A 15455-nucleotide genomic window follows, 5' to 3' on the forward strand; every position below is an offset into this window, starting at 1 on the left:
TATTACATACTCCAATATTGTGGATCTACATTGTATTCCTAATAATTTTATGTTTAAATCAGGCCAATAGTAAAGTGTTTTCTGTTTTTTTCCTGATTTCACCGTAGACACAGATACAGGAATGCTGGGAAGAATATGTGCAATGGATACAATAGCGCAAGGCGCCTGTAATTACATCTATTATTAACAATTGCTCTAAGAGGATTGTCTAGTGAATAGCATTCTACATCTATAATTGAATAGGATCTTCAACCAAAAGTCTGATATATAAACTGGTGCTAAAAACTCTTAATAGGACAGTCTGTCATGACTGGATACTAAAGCAAAAACTGTTCCTACCACTGCTTTTGTTGCATCCTATTTAATTATTAATCATTTAATAATCATTTAATCTTATTTCATGATGGGCATCTCCTTGAGGTTAGCAGGCTAGTCTCCAAATATGCATAAATTAATTGCCCACATATGCCTAATTGCAAATATAAAAACTCAGTTAAATCTTATAGTGATGTTTGTGGTGAATTTTTCAGTGACAATTATTATTTGTAAGCACAGAAATAAATGTCCTTTTTAAATTGTGATAAATAAGAAAATATGCACAACGTTTTCTATTGGAGCAAATGTACAAAGGTTACTACAGGTCCATAAATACATTTCTGCAAGTTGGCTCAAATGAGCATATTGCATTTGTATATGAGAAACCCGTTAATAACCTGTTTGATGTGGACTATATTTGCTTCCCTAATATTTGCACTCTAATCTATTGCGCACATGCACATTGTACACATAATGAAAGTCTTTCAATAGAAGTCGATTTTTTTTCAAATCTTCTACAATGTATTGGAATTAGCCTAAGTTGGTTATTCAGTGCCCAATAGTTGTAACCCTTAAGGCATTACTTAGTATGAAATGGACAGATGAGAAAGAAACTAGTAAACCATAGCAAAATATAATTTCTTTTCTTAACTTTAATGATCAAGTTATTCAAGACATGAATAAGGAATATTCACTATATACATTGCAAAAATTGTCACAAGTATGTGTTTCTTGTACATGCTGTAATAGATTTTTTACACGATTGACAGTTTGTAATTTCGGTAAACTAAAATATGAAGTTACTATATTACTAAAGGAAAACATGCATTAGTAAACTCATTTAGATGTATTCCCTACAAGTGATTTTCTTCAATAAAGGATGCATGTCATCATAGAAATTATTTAAGTTGAGTAGTGTCAACTGATTGGATGGAGGCTGTTTCTTGTGTTGACAGACTTGGCATATGTAAAATAAAGTATTCTGATATATTTTAACTTCTTTTTGTAGACACGTCGTCCCTCGTTCCAACAGTAAAATGTGAATCAAATATAATACTTGTCTCACTCAATAAATGCTTTTTGGAAGCACTTGGGTTTGATTCCAGCACCTTCCAGCTAAACAACAACTCTGATTCCTGCACTAACAGCTACACAGAGACGGTCAACTCCACCACTATGCAGATCATCCAGGCATTGCCACAGACAGGATGGTGTGGTAATGAAGTGATTGTAAGAATTGAATTTTCATAGAGGATAACAAATTATACATGCAAGATAGCTGTGGATTTTAATTCATATACATTCTTAAAAGTGACTAAACTTCAGTATGCTTAATCTGCTATTGTCAGTTTACAACCAGTGTTATTAATTTTATGCATGTGCTTCTTGTTGGGAAAGGTCCTGACAAATTTTGCAATTCCCTTTATTTTTCAGACTGATTCTTTAAAAGTTTATTATTCAAATGCTCTGCACATCGGAATTCAGAACAGATCCATAATTACAGTCAACCCTCTCAACATCAACTTCTCCTGCTCTTACAACCTGACCATGCAGACCAGTCTGGTGGGAGCTTTCAAACCTGTGGTAAAGTAAGCGCAAATATATTTTAACAAAGTGAGAAGCTGTGGTGGACGAGGATGAGGGAGAGCAACAAAATAATTTGTGTTTTTCCAAATAACGTTTAATTGCATATTTTATTGTTACCAATTTTTTATTTTACAGTTCTGTCAACCTCACCATAAATGGGGAAGGCTCAGCACTCACTACAATGTCAGCATACTGGGATCAAGCATACACCAAACAAATACAGGAGAATGAAGATGTACCAATCGGATCAAATGTCTACCTGGATATAGTTTCAGATGCTGGGGATGTAGACAGTTTCGTTCTGAGAGTAGATAGCTGCTATGCCACACCTGACAATAATGTTAACAATGTCAACAAAGTGGCGATTGTGAGCAGTGGGTATGTTATCTCTGTTTCCTTGATGGAATATACTACTACTATTTCACAGTTGACACCTGTCAAATTGTTTTTGCAAATGTTACACAGACCAAAAACTAGTTGTATGTGTTTATCAACATATCTAGGCCTGTTCTACTCTTAAAATGCATACTTTACCAACACATACCTTTTTGTGGGCAGAACCATGGCATTGGAGCCTATCAGGATATCTTAATATGTGTCACAAAGTTCTTATGCATTTTGAAATTACTTGATTGCCCAATTTCAGTAATAAAATAAATTGATGACTTCCTAAATTACACAAATCTGCTCATTTTATGGATATTGGATGTGGCTCAGTGTATGAATATAGGTTACATGGATCCTGCTTGTGATCGAGATACTGAACCAAGACCAGGTGCTACTTCTATATATCAATTCACAAGAAAGTAGTGACAGTAGTGATGTAGCATCAGTAGATCAATGGAAGAGTTAGCGAGATGACCAAGCTGCACTATGACAGATCTACTGTATATGCAAATACGTCATTCCTAAAAGAGGATAATCATTTGGGCAATTTGGCATTACCTAAAAGTTTACCTCCTATAGAATGGCTTATTTGAATATTTAAGACAGTGAGTTCCTCAGTGAATTGCTTCCTAACTGCTACCTGGTGAATTAATGGCTGCATTCTAATCTATGACCATTCTGTCTAAACCATCTCTTTTGTATGCAGAAGACAGGGGCACTTTAACAATTTATGATTTATATATGATTAATAATAACTTTTACTTTATATTTGATTGCAAAATGTGTGGGATTAAGTGAGGGCAAGCAGGAAAAAAATAGCATAGTCTTTGCCCATCTATTGTCCATTTTACCTTTCAAATTGTGATCTTGACAATTAAACCACCTGAAGCCAGTATTCCATGTAATTATTTCAAACTTTATTTTTGTTCACAGGTGTCCTGCCAACCAGGGAGTTACGGCAGAAGTACAGGAGAATGGAGTATCTTTAGAGTCCAGAATCAAATTCAATTCATTTGCATTTCAAGGACAACCATTAGTTTATATCACATGCATTGTAAGACTGTGTGGCAAAAATACAACTTGCACTGGGGTAAGAGATGGAATTACTAGCTCTTATTTCACAATCCATGAAAAATTTGCCTGTCTACAATTGTCTCATAAATTTCCATTCTATGAAGCTATTAAGCGTTTCACAGATTGGTTGCACCTGGAAAAATTCCAGTTTTAGGACTGTTTATGGAATTCCCTACCTGAAACAACACGATTTTCTCCTAGCCTCTAAACGTTCAAGTATTCCTTGAAAAATCAGCTCTTTTGACAAATTCTTAACCTTCCTAGGTTATTCTACACAATTACAATCCCTCTACACAGTTCACATAAAACTTACTTTTCTTCTATTTCTATATACAAATAACCCTCAGAACCCAAAACCAACATTGCGGTGTGACTGATTCATATAGAACCACTGAGGAATTTGGCTGGGCCAATATGCAGTCCCCTAACTCTCATGTATCAAACTTCTAGTTTCCTATAGATTCTAAACTTGTTAGCAGGATTCTCATATCACCAATTCTGTTTGTTAATATCCAGTCTTTGTTTTATTATTGTATGTGTTCCTAAGTGTAAACCACTGCTAAGTATGCTGGTGCTGTATAAATACATTTTAATAATAATATTGAGCTTATCATAACATAACATGCTTTCTATCTCATAGTGTAATGCTGCTCGATCAACTGATGGACAGGCACAGTTACAGATCCCAATAAATTTTATAGGTATGTACTTGATTAATAGATTAAATATGATATCCACAAATCATGTGCTCTGTAAGTTGTATTTCTCCTTTATTGACAATTTTGTTTTCTTTTCTCACATTCAATATTCCCCTATTATTACTGTACCAGTTTTTATGTCCCTTAATGTTTTTGTGATATGAATTAATTAATGAAATGCCTGTTATTGCTTTCAGATGACTACAGCAGTTCAGCATCCAACACAGGTGAGATTAAAAATAACACACATTTACACTTGACAATACTACCAGTATAATCATTCAAATAAAACAAACTGTGTATTAGATTGGGGTGAGGTTATGTAATGTAAAGAAAAAAATAGAGAAATAAAACATCAATGCCATTTATATCAAAGGGCGGTGTCGCATTGTACTGTTATACCTGCTATAGTCCCATGCATACTACACACAACAGCCTTGAATAATAGAAATAAGACAAGAGGCAGATCTAATTCTACATTAGTATACTGCGAGGGACATATCTAAAAGATTTTTGCGAAATAAATCATTTTGAATTATGGCACTTAGTAGGGTGCCATACTTACAACCCAGAGTGAGTGAGAAATATTAATTTCTGTACACCCTGCACTTTTATCATAAAACAGATAGAGAATAACATAAAGAGGGCAGAGGTTATCAATAGAGAACATATTTATGACAGTAAAGTAGTGCATGCAATGGAAACATAACACAAACACAATGTCCTGTTTGAGGGATTGTCAATGTAGTTTCTTTTCCTATTAATGTAGAGCATTTTTCCCAATTGATTTTCAACTATCCTGCTTTTGCACAGTATTTCTGTGTATTTATAAATGCACTACAGTAATTAGACCCTTGCTTATATACAACATATATTTAGGAGTAAGTTTTATATAACTACATTTTGTATAACCTCCCTTTTGTCTTTGTTTTTCTCCCTAGCTGTATCATGGGTGGCGATGACCAGCTCTCTGCTTGTGTTTCTGACCGTTAAGCTCTTCTGAGACGATTCTGCTAAGTGACCTGTAAATTAAACTGGTCTTGGGATTTACTTATAATTAAGGCTATATTTTGAGGGACTATACATAATTTATTTTCTTCACTATTCTAGGAACACTTATATAGTATACAGGGCTGTAATATGACTTTGCCTATGTATCCCGTAACCGGTAGGCAGTGATTTTTTTTTCTATGCTGCCTTTCAGTCAGACCAGACACCTTATCCATATTGTTTCATCAGACTACATTCATCAGGATCTCTTTGTATGAATGTCAACTGCAATTTCTCAGAGATTGAGATTCTGCATATATAATCTACCTTTTACTCTTGTGTTGTATTAAATAAACATTTGTGTAATATATTATCTTGGTGGTGTACTTGAATGAATTATAGCAGTCTAGAAAAAGATGTGCAGGGATGTGTGTGTGTCTTTATATTACATGCTTAATGCACCTGGTAGCAGCACAATGTCTTTCACAAAGGGATTTTAAAATGACTTCCAAGTAGAACTCTTCATATGTTCTTCATGGTGGAGCTCACATAAAATTAAAGCTTTTAGCTCTTTTGCAGAACTTTGATAGAATATAAGCTGCGACCAAACCCACTGAAATGTGGAACTAGGTTTCTGAATTGTTTGTTATACCTTATTGTAAGGTGTAGCGTAAAGTGTTCCATTAAGATGCTTAGCGCTAGGGCAACCAGTTGAAACATGTTACCAGGGCCGGTACTAGGTCTCATGGCTCCTTAGGCAAAGCTTCAGCCTACCTTTCCACCTACCACAATACCAACTTCCAGCTGCTCACATGCTTGACTTTTGTAAATTAAAAATAATAACTCTTACCTCCTCCTGGCTGGCAAGGCTGCAGTCCAGATGCAATGACGTTTGATGCAGAACTTTGTCCAGGCTCCACTGCTGCCAAGATGCAAAAGCAGGCTTTCTAGAGGGGTAGTTTTCAAGATAGTTGTATTTTGTAACCGAGCATAAAAAAACAATAGAGGTCAAGCCTAGTGATTGGAAGTCTTAAATGTTCTAATTACTTGTGCGGGGAGTTAGAAGGGCTGTGGCACTGAGACACCCTGTATCCTAGAGCTTTATGCATACCCTATACTGGGAAGGTGGAGAGTTTGGGGTGCTGTAAGGTGCTGCCTAAAGCTGCCTAATGGTAGTACTGGGCCTGCATGTCACAATGTGATAATGCAATTTCACCCATCTCTGTGTTGTGATTTGGTGATGACTCCTGTCTGAACTTGAGCTGTGGAATTATTCTAAATAAAACAACACTGAAATTCAGTAGTTTCACTTTGCAGAGATTTTCTTAATTACATTACATTAATAAACATCATTAATAAGACATTTCAATTCAATTGCTCATATGTATGCCAAAGAGATGTCTCTTGGATTGCTGATATATGTCTTTTCAACAATTATAACTCAAGATTAGGCTTAGAAGTTTAGGCAATATGTAGCTCTCCAGTTGTTCTCCATTAAACTCTTAAGACCATCACAGTCAGGTTTTTACATGCTCAGGCTAATGCAACTGCTAAATTAAATTGAAAACTGTTAATTTCTACAGCTGTGACTTTATAGGAGTTTGGTACCACCATTGTTCTGTATGATGCTTCTGTAATATATATCTTTTGCATGCAGAGAAGATGACAAGGTCTCTTTGTGCTGGGGGAGAGAAAGAGACCAATATTTAAATTTTTGTACAATTTAATTTGTAATAGAACATTAAAAAAACCCTAAGGGCTAGATTTACTAAACTGCGGGTTTGAAAAAGTGGGGATGTTGCCTTTAGCAACCAATCAGATTCTAGCTTTCATTTATTTAGTACTTTCTACAAAATGACAGCTAGAATCTGATTGGTTGCTATGGGCAACATCCCCACTTTTTCAAACCCGCAGCTTAGTAAATCTAGCCCTAAGACTTAAACTGTACAGACACTCCTTGATGGCTTCACAATGATATTACCGGGTTATCTATTTTATCCTCTGAAATATTATTGTGGTTACTGGATCGTAACAGAAAACTAAGAGAATGATTTCATGGCTACCATTTTGTTAGAATGTTAACTTTCAACTTATTATAAATAATTGCATAACAAATATATTGCAGACATTTTTTTTTTTAACTATTTATTTTGAAAAATAGCAATCATGTACAGATAAGAATCAACAATTAGTACATTTGCAAGGCAAGAGACAAAAACAGAGAACAGTACATGTCATGGGCATATGTCAATGTAGCTGAAAATATTTGAGTAGCAAATATATAAAATAGGCAGAGGTTGACAATAAACAGACAGGTAAGTATACAATTGTTATCCAGAATACTCAAGATACTATAACATTTTATAACAATATAATGGGGGTGGGGGGAGGGGGGGCACTGGTCGCCACCGAGACTGAAAGAAAAAGAGAACACACTTGCCAATTATCCACACAGTTCCTTACCCCTATCTTTCCTTTTTAAGAGGAGAAACAAATAAATAGAAGAGGGGCAATAAAAGTTTCAGAGGGGATTACTACTTAGATTCTCTGGGGAGGGAAACAGCATCGAGAGTCAAGAGTCAGGCCACTTATAAACCTAGGGAGTCTTTTTAGGAGGAAGGAGTTGGTACAAGAGGTATGGGGTTATAAGTAAAGCCAAGGGGCCCAAATCTGCTGAATTTAACATCCTTATCATGCAGGTGGTATGTAATCTGTTCCATCCGAGCAATAAACCAGATATAGGATCGCAGGGCAGCCAAAGTGGGGCGTTCAACTTGTTTCCAGGACTTAGCTACTAGGCATCGCGCAGCAGCCAGGACATGGGAGGCCAATTTCGCAGACTGTTTATCATCATCAATCAAAGGGTAACAGAGAAGAAAAGACCATGGGTCTTTCCGGACAGGGCATGGAAGGAGGGAGGAGAGGAGGGCCCTAACTCGATCCCAAAAGGAGGATATTTTAGAGCAGGACCACAAAATATGCAAAAAGGAGCCCATCTGGCCACAACCCCCGCCAACATAATGGAAAACTAGAGGGGAACATTTTAGTGAGTTTGTCCGGTGTGTAGTACCACCTATAGTATACCAAAGTGGAAATAGAGCTGGTGGCAACTTGGTCCCTTATGATTTCCCAATAATCCTCCTCTGGGGTGCAGACATTTTTTAAACAAAAATCTTCCCCCTCCTTACCTGAACTGACACTTGTCTAATTTACTAGTAATAAATAATATAGAAATGTGAATGAAGTACCTGGGCAGAACACGGAATGTGTGTCCTACCACCTAGATGCTATGCACAATCAAAGATTTTATGATTGTTGGCAGCAAAATGCACCAAATCTGGTTGTTAGCCAGCAATCATATTTTTAAACCATCACAGTATATAAGTCTCATTAATTGCAGAGAATAGAGATATAGAGATATAGGGGTATATTTACTAAACTGCAGGTTTGAAGAAGTGGAGATGTTGCCTATAGCAACTAATCAGATTCCAGCTGTCATGTTGTAGAATGTACTAAATAAATTACAACTAGAATCTGATTGGTTGCTATGGGCAACATCTCCACTTTTTCAAACCCGCAGTTTAGTAAATCTAGCCCATAGAGTTCACCTATAGCAGAAGTAATCAGAACACAATGTCTGATCATCTCTGGATGTTTACATTTCACAATTGTATCTATAAACTGAATTTACAAAGTGAAGACTGTGACTGACAGCAGAGTGCGTTGGCAAAGATCTTAATGGAGGGAGAATCACTCCAGAGATGTGCCAATGACTAAATATGTTCTCCCTAATGTCATTGCCTCTAAGGAGACCAAAAGGATATAGCTGCTGAGTGAGAGGACTCATCTACCAGGGAAACAAGTTCAAAGCCTGGTCACTGTGGGGAACTCTGTGTGTGTGCCACTTCCACCAAACTGTTGAAATAGAAGTGAAGGAAAGGAGTCACCCCGAGAAAGTCTATGTGCTATCCCCCATAGAATTTGCGAGGAGTGAGGGCTCAGAAAAAAATTCTCATCCAGCTAGGCTCTGAAACCAGTCCAGCAAAGATGAAGATTATTTCCTAACTTCACAAGAAGGTCGTGGCAAAGGGTGGTGGAGAAAGGATAGAGCCCAATAAAAGTACTGAATTCATGAGAAACCAAGCACACCAAAAATGTCATTTGCCAAAGAGATTGGGCCACACCTCCCATACAACATAGGGAAAAAAAAGCAACTCTAAAGAGTGCATGTCAAAGAGAGACATCTCAATAAAGACAGTATGGAGCCATATAGGAGCCAGTCAAAGGGCAGTTTCTGTTTGTTACCCCTTTGACATATGATTGACAAGAAATCAATTAGATCTCTTGTAGTCCTTCAAACAGCAAGAAAAGACAAAGAAAATACTATCTATAATACAAAACTCTAAATTTGAAAAAAAAATGACATCACTCTTTTGGGCATATAGCAATATTAAACAAAAAGCACAGATAAAAGTTACATAAAACTATAAAAATGTCTCAGTCATAAACCCAACAAAACTCTTACAAGTGCAATACTTTTCTAATGCAGACTGGATAAAATATTGTACTCAATCATTGGTTTATTGATTCCCCCCAAATACTTAACATAACTTTATACACATGCCTCTACATCATACTAAATTGAAGATGGCTATTGAGCAATGGTTGTCCCTACTTTTTTCCAATTCTGGAAATACTGATGAAAATATTTAAGTATTCTCTCAATATGTAGCTGGTTAGCATGTATAAAGGCATAAACCTAAATACATTTTATAGGTCATACCTCTCGCCCCTTAAGATATGTAATAGGATTGTCTGATTTACACTCAATTCATGATGGAACATTTGCTAAATTATGTGCCTCTGTCTCCAGAGGAGACAATTTTGTATCCACGCCAGCTAGGCTCACAAGGGGAGGTAGCAAATTATTGTTAAGTTATCAGCAGCTGGGAACCACATTTTACACATTTGAATACCTGATCCCACTCTCATGTTTAATATTTTTAAGAAAAATCATTCCATAGATTTACAGTGGTTTGGTTAGAGGCTACAAGTAAATGCAAACAGGTGAATTATGAGGGCAGCACATTTTATTTGAGTGTGTACCCAGGGAAACATAGAGAGGGATATGCTGTGGCGTGTCCATATCTAGCACCACCTAGAGTGTGTCTAGAATTTCTCTCAGATCATATTTTGACACATAGTAGTGCCCGTAGCTCATATTATGCCAAATAGAAGTGCACCCAGTTCATATTATGCCACACAGTAGTGACCTGAGTTCATTTTATGCCACACAGTAGTGCTCCCAATTCACATTATGCCAAACAGTAGTTCCTCCAATTCATATTATACCACACAGTAGTGCCCCCAGTTCATATTATACCACAGTAGTTCCCACAATTCATATAATGCCACGCAGATGTGCAACCAACTTCATAATTTTATATACACACATTGTCAATTATATTTATAAAATATTCAAGCTCTATTTTCCTACGTGCAACACAACTCTGGAGTCAGCAGACCGAGTTCACTGCACATCTCCAATTTTATATATGTATGCCATATAGCAGTGTCAAATTTTCTGGCTGCTTCATTTGTAATCAATTCACCTCCCAATATATCAAGTAGGAGTTGAGACCATCCAGAAAACATATCATTTTTTTTTATTTTACATGTGGCAATTGCCTTATTAAACATTGTTTGTACATCATGTTACTACTCTTGCTAGTAGTCCAGTTGGATCCTGGCCAACTTTTAAGGGTGTTAGGGTCCCGGTCAGACTTCCTATTGGTGTACGCTGTGCAGAACTTGGAAACATGGAGCCTGATCTGAGACTTCCACTGGATGGATTTGGCCAAAAATTTCACAGACTGGTAACATTGGATCCCAGAAGACATACTAGGAGTTTGAGGCCCCAGTCTGACCTCCCGTTTGGTGTACGCAGGCCATAACTTTGACCTCGGGAGCCTGTTTTGAGCCTTCCATTGGATAGATTCGGTTTGTTTGACTGTCTGGTCATGCATTCGGATACCCCTGCACTGATTGCGATGAAACCCAAGCGAGTTGGTCCAGTTGGATGCTGATCAGGTTTAAGCAGGTTTTGGTTCTCGGTCGGAACTTCCGTTGGTGTACGCTGGCCAGAACTTTGACACAGGGAGCCTGTTCTGAGCCCTCCACTGGATGGATTTGGATGAAAATTTCACAGACTGGTAATATTTAGTCCAAGAAGACATACTAGGGGGTTGAGGTCCCGGTCTGACCTCTTGTTGGTATCCGCTGGCCAAAACATTGACCAGGAGAGCCTGTCCTGGGCCTTCCACTGGATGGATTGGATAACATTTAATATAAAAACAAAAATGACACTGGGCAGCCACCCCATGGGTGTGTTGGAAGAGTTGCTAAGCTGCTAATTATTTCTATAATGGTGACAGTTACATCCAACTTAAAAAACTCTGTGAATCGCTGGAGATTTCAGCAAGTATATATATATATATATATATATATATATATATGTACATACATATATATATATATATATATATACATGTAGGCAGGCTGGGCTGGGGGGCAAGGGGGCGGATTTCACCCAGCCCAATCTTGGCAGACTGCGTCGTCTTGCCCCCGGACCGAAATTTACCAGCCCTCCCATGTATATAGTCCACAATATATAGTCTCTCAAGTGCCATTTTAGAACAGCCAGCATTTAAGGAGGATGTTAGCTGCGGTGCTCTGCTCATAAAATAGCATACAGGGTGAACCAGGGACATAGGAAAGCAATAAGAGAGCACAGGCAAGCAATAGAATCCTGTCATTATTGTAAAACAGTTTTATGTAGAGAATAGCCAGCTACAATAGTTTGCTGATCAATTGCTTTTAATTCCAATCTTAAATGCACTTTACACAGACTAGTTACTACTGGTTGTTGTTAATGCATTGTATTGCATATATATAATAGTAATAGACAGTATATACAGACTGAGTTTAAAAAAAAGGTACTTTTGCTGTCAAACTATTAGCAGAATCCAAAAAATAAACAGATTTCTTTCCTTCAAAATTTTAATTTTTTCAAGTGAAAGTGATCTTATGTGGGGCAGTGACGACCGAAATAGTTTTGAAAAAAACTGGGTGTTTGCATGTGAGCTTCAGCAGCAGCTACACCCCACCCCCACCCCAAAGCTATATATTATTATATTCTAATCTTTTCTATTTTTCAATCTATTCAGTTCTATCTAATTTGCTATCGCTATATAAATAAATGAGGATGCTGAGAAATGAAGGTGTCCTGCACGCATACTACAAAAATTCAAAGATTAGATGCACAATACATTGTCAGGGCATTTATCGGTAGCCAAGAGCAAGACTTTCTTACCTTGTTTTCCTTATATATTCTGTGCCGTAATGCTGAATTTCTGAAACAAACCAGGGGACTCGTAAATATTTATGTGGGACTGAGGACAGACAAATCATTGCGCCGGGGTAAGCTTCGTTCAACCGCGGGGTGAAGAGGACTGTTTGAGACTTGCAGCAGAGGCTATGCCCAAGAAGTGGTGTATTCACTCTGACACTAGGGATGCGTTCCAGCTGCAAACAGGCAGCCAGGGCGTGAGGATTTTTAAATTAAATTATTGCTGCCTCCTGAGTGGGGGACGTGCTCTTGCCCCATTTCTCCTATCTCCATGCTACTAGTTCCTGCTCATGAGCTGTTACTACATTAAGTTAAGTCCTGGGGGCATCCAAGTACCTGTGAGTGCGTTCATCTCTATCGGAAATGTGGCTGCTATAGGTGAAGACCTCTCTGCTAGTTCTGAAAGCTTATGACAGTTATTGGCAGGTAAGTAACATCGTAAAGGATTATATCCTGGAAGCAGTGTTGTAATGGCAATTTGACCTTCCACTGTTTGGTTTTGCTATTAGTTGATTTGCATTGCTCTCTCCGCCACTATTCTTATTTAAATAAAACTGAACATGCAAAGGAGGTTTGGGTGCAATGAAAGGGAGATATCAACACTATTCAGTTTTGTTTTGTTTTTTATTTGAATCAGCGAAAGCGAAAGCAATGATGGTTACAAAATCCTTTATTAAGACAGCTCCCTGCAGACTTTGGCCAACATTTATGAAGATTGGGACTGTTGTGAAGGGATCATTACAAAATGGACTGAAAATGTCTGGAAATGAATGTTAATGCTATAAATAGTAATATAGGAGCAAAACAGCTCAAAATGACATTATTTTACCTATTTTTCACAGTTTTTACTTAAATCCAGATCCAAAACCAAACCTTTCGTATATATTCGACAAAACTGGTAGCAAAGCCGAAACACGAAGTTGGGTTAGAACCAACAATGGCTTGGAAACCGAAACACAAAGGTAAGCACACATCTGTATTATAAATATATTGAGAATATTCGTATTTTCACATGCGTTGTATACACTTGCACACAGGAATACAAGGATGTCATATGAAGCATGTAAAAAAGGTGTATTATTGATTCACCATTAAAAGATCACTATTTCCATGTTCTTTACGTTTTTACAACGCACCATGTGGAAGACGTAAGAGACAACATCATAATTGTAAGTATTCAAACCCAGAAAGGCGTTGCTGGTAGAGGAATTATCGGCAGATTGTCGGGTAGATGGTCATATGTACACACTACAGAATTAGAACAATGTCGTTCCATCCTTTACAGAGATTTTTAGTCCATTATAAAATCAAATCAAACTATACGTTGTGCTTTGGAACGATAATCCTTGATCGTGGGAGCGTATACACTAATGTGATATAGGGCAGAGCGGTCGTTTATCATGTGATTGGCCCAATAATCAGCTGAAAAACCTGTAGTGTGTACCCTGCCTAAATACCATCAACTTAGGACTCAAAAAAGAACCAAAATAGCTCAATCTCTAAATCATATTAAAACCAACAATAATACAAATAATATTGTAAGTAAAATAAATGTATATGTATATTACAGATGTGCGATGACTCCAATGTTTTCGGTTTGGTTTGGTTCTAAAAGTTCTTCATGTTTTGGTCTTGGTTCTGGTTTTGCCCCAAAATCCTCAAAGATTTTGAATTTGATTTTGGATCTGGATTTAATAAAGAAATTTGTGTGATAGATTCTTGAGTTTGAGCTGTTTTTTCTCCTACATTACTATTTATAATATTAACATACATGTACAGTCACTTACAGTTTATTTTATAATGATCTCTTCATAACTGTCATAGTTTTCACCAATGTTGGCCAAAGGCTGCAGCGAGCGGGCTACCCAAAATTAGTGACAGACCAGCAGCACAAATACATGACAGTTTAGTAAAGGGTACAATCCCTATGAAACATAGTGACACAGCAGTGTGCATAATTTATCTACATGCAGTTGCTGAATATTGAAAATTACATTCCTGAGTTTTTCCAACAGATTGACCCCGATGGTAAGAATAAGATATCATTATACAGACAGCAACATCAGTAGACATTTAGACAAATAGATAGATGGAGATAGGCTAAACCCAGAAGAAAAATGTTGAAAGATTAAGCACACAATAATATTTAAACGTTAGAGGTAATCCATCTCAGCTAAGAGACAGTAGGATACAAAGTTCTTTAGATGGACAGCGACATCAGTAGAAATTTAGACATTTAAATAGACGAAGGTGGGCAGAACCCATATTATAAATGTTGAAATACTACGCTGTTAAAGTTATTTTATCACTTACCAATAAACATTGTCCACTGTGATTTGTGTGGCTCCAACGCACAATGAGATTTTATAGCAAGATGCAACAAATAACAATTCAATAACATAAAGTACAGCCGATACATACGCAAGCGTCCTGCATCCAGCATACAGTCATTCAATCCTGAAGTCTGCGGTCAAGTAGACTGTATAGTGGACCCAGAGCCTGGCTTATATACAGTTTGTGATACATAAAAAAAACAGTAGTGATGTCTTGGCGTGTTTCCAAAGGTTCAGGATTCAGGACAGTCCACTGTAATGCAGGTCATAGGTGGGTTCAAACAATGCCCTCCAAGGGTGGGCGTCAACTCTTCAACAGCTGCATACAAGTGTTCTCACCAAAAAGCTGGTTTAAACTGGTCTATTTGCATTACACACACAATATCATTCTGATCATTATTCCTCTATCATCCATAACTTGCATACGCAAGATGCGATCACTTAGCCGATTGTAGCAGATGTCTGGTGGTAATAAGAGGATTAAAATGACACTAAATATGATATGTTTCCTAAATCCTGAACCTTAGATATCAATAAAGTGGTTTTAACATTATTATATTGAACTATTAAATCTATTACATTCAATTATAAATGACTGTGTATTGGAACTTTATTGAGGTGAACTATTCACAAGTGAATGTGTGAGTGTAAGTGTATGTGTGC

General features: G+C 37.1%; 1 protein-coding gene across 1 annotated transcript; it reads left to right on the plus strand.

Annotated features, from left to right (window-relative positions):
* The first annotated feature begins 904 nt into the window (after positions 1–904).
* LOC142139895 (pancreatic secretory granule membrane major glycoprotein GP2-like) lies at positions 905–5421 on the plus strand. The gene is made up of 8 exons (XM_075197755.1): positions 905–932; positions 1325–1545; positions 1750–1904; positions 2038–2280; positions 3223–3379; positions 4004–4064; positions 4259–4288; positions 5003–5421. The coding sequence occupies exons 1-8, from the start codon at positions 905–907 to the stop codon at positions 5062–5064; spliced, it is 957 nt and encodes a 318-aa protein (XP_075053856.1). The 3' UTR covers positions 5065–5421.
* The last annotated feature ends 10034 nt before the right edge of the window (positions 5422–15455 follow it).

This window comes from Mixophyes fleayi, chromosome 2 (genome assembly GCF_038048845.1).
Source record: "Mixophyes fleayi isolate aMixFle1 chromosome 2, aMixFle1.hap1, whole genome shotgun sequence".
NCBI lineage: Eukaryota > Metazoa > Chordata > Amphibia > Anura > Limnodynastidae > Mixophyes > Mixophyes fleayi.

Excerpts from the sequence above, each read along its gene's own strand:
- LOC142139895 (XM_075197755.1), top strand. The coding sequence starts at position 905 with ATGAAATGGACAGATGAGAAAGAAACTA. Across the intron at positions 1,546-1,749 it reads GGTGTGGTAATGAAGTGATT|ACTGATTCTTTAAAAGTTTA; the intron begins GTAAGAATTGAA and ends TTTATTTTTCAG. Across the intron at positions 2,281-3,222 it reads GTGGCGATTGTGAGCAGTGG|GTGTCCTGCCAACCAGGGAG; the intron begins GTATGTTATCTC and ends TTTTGTTCACAG.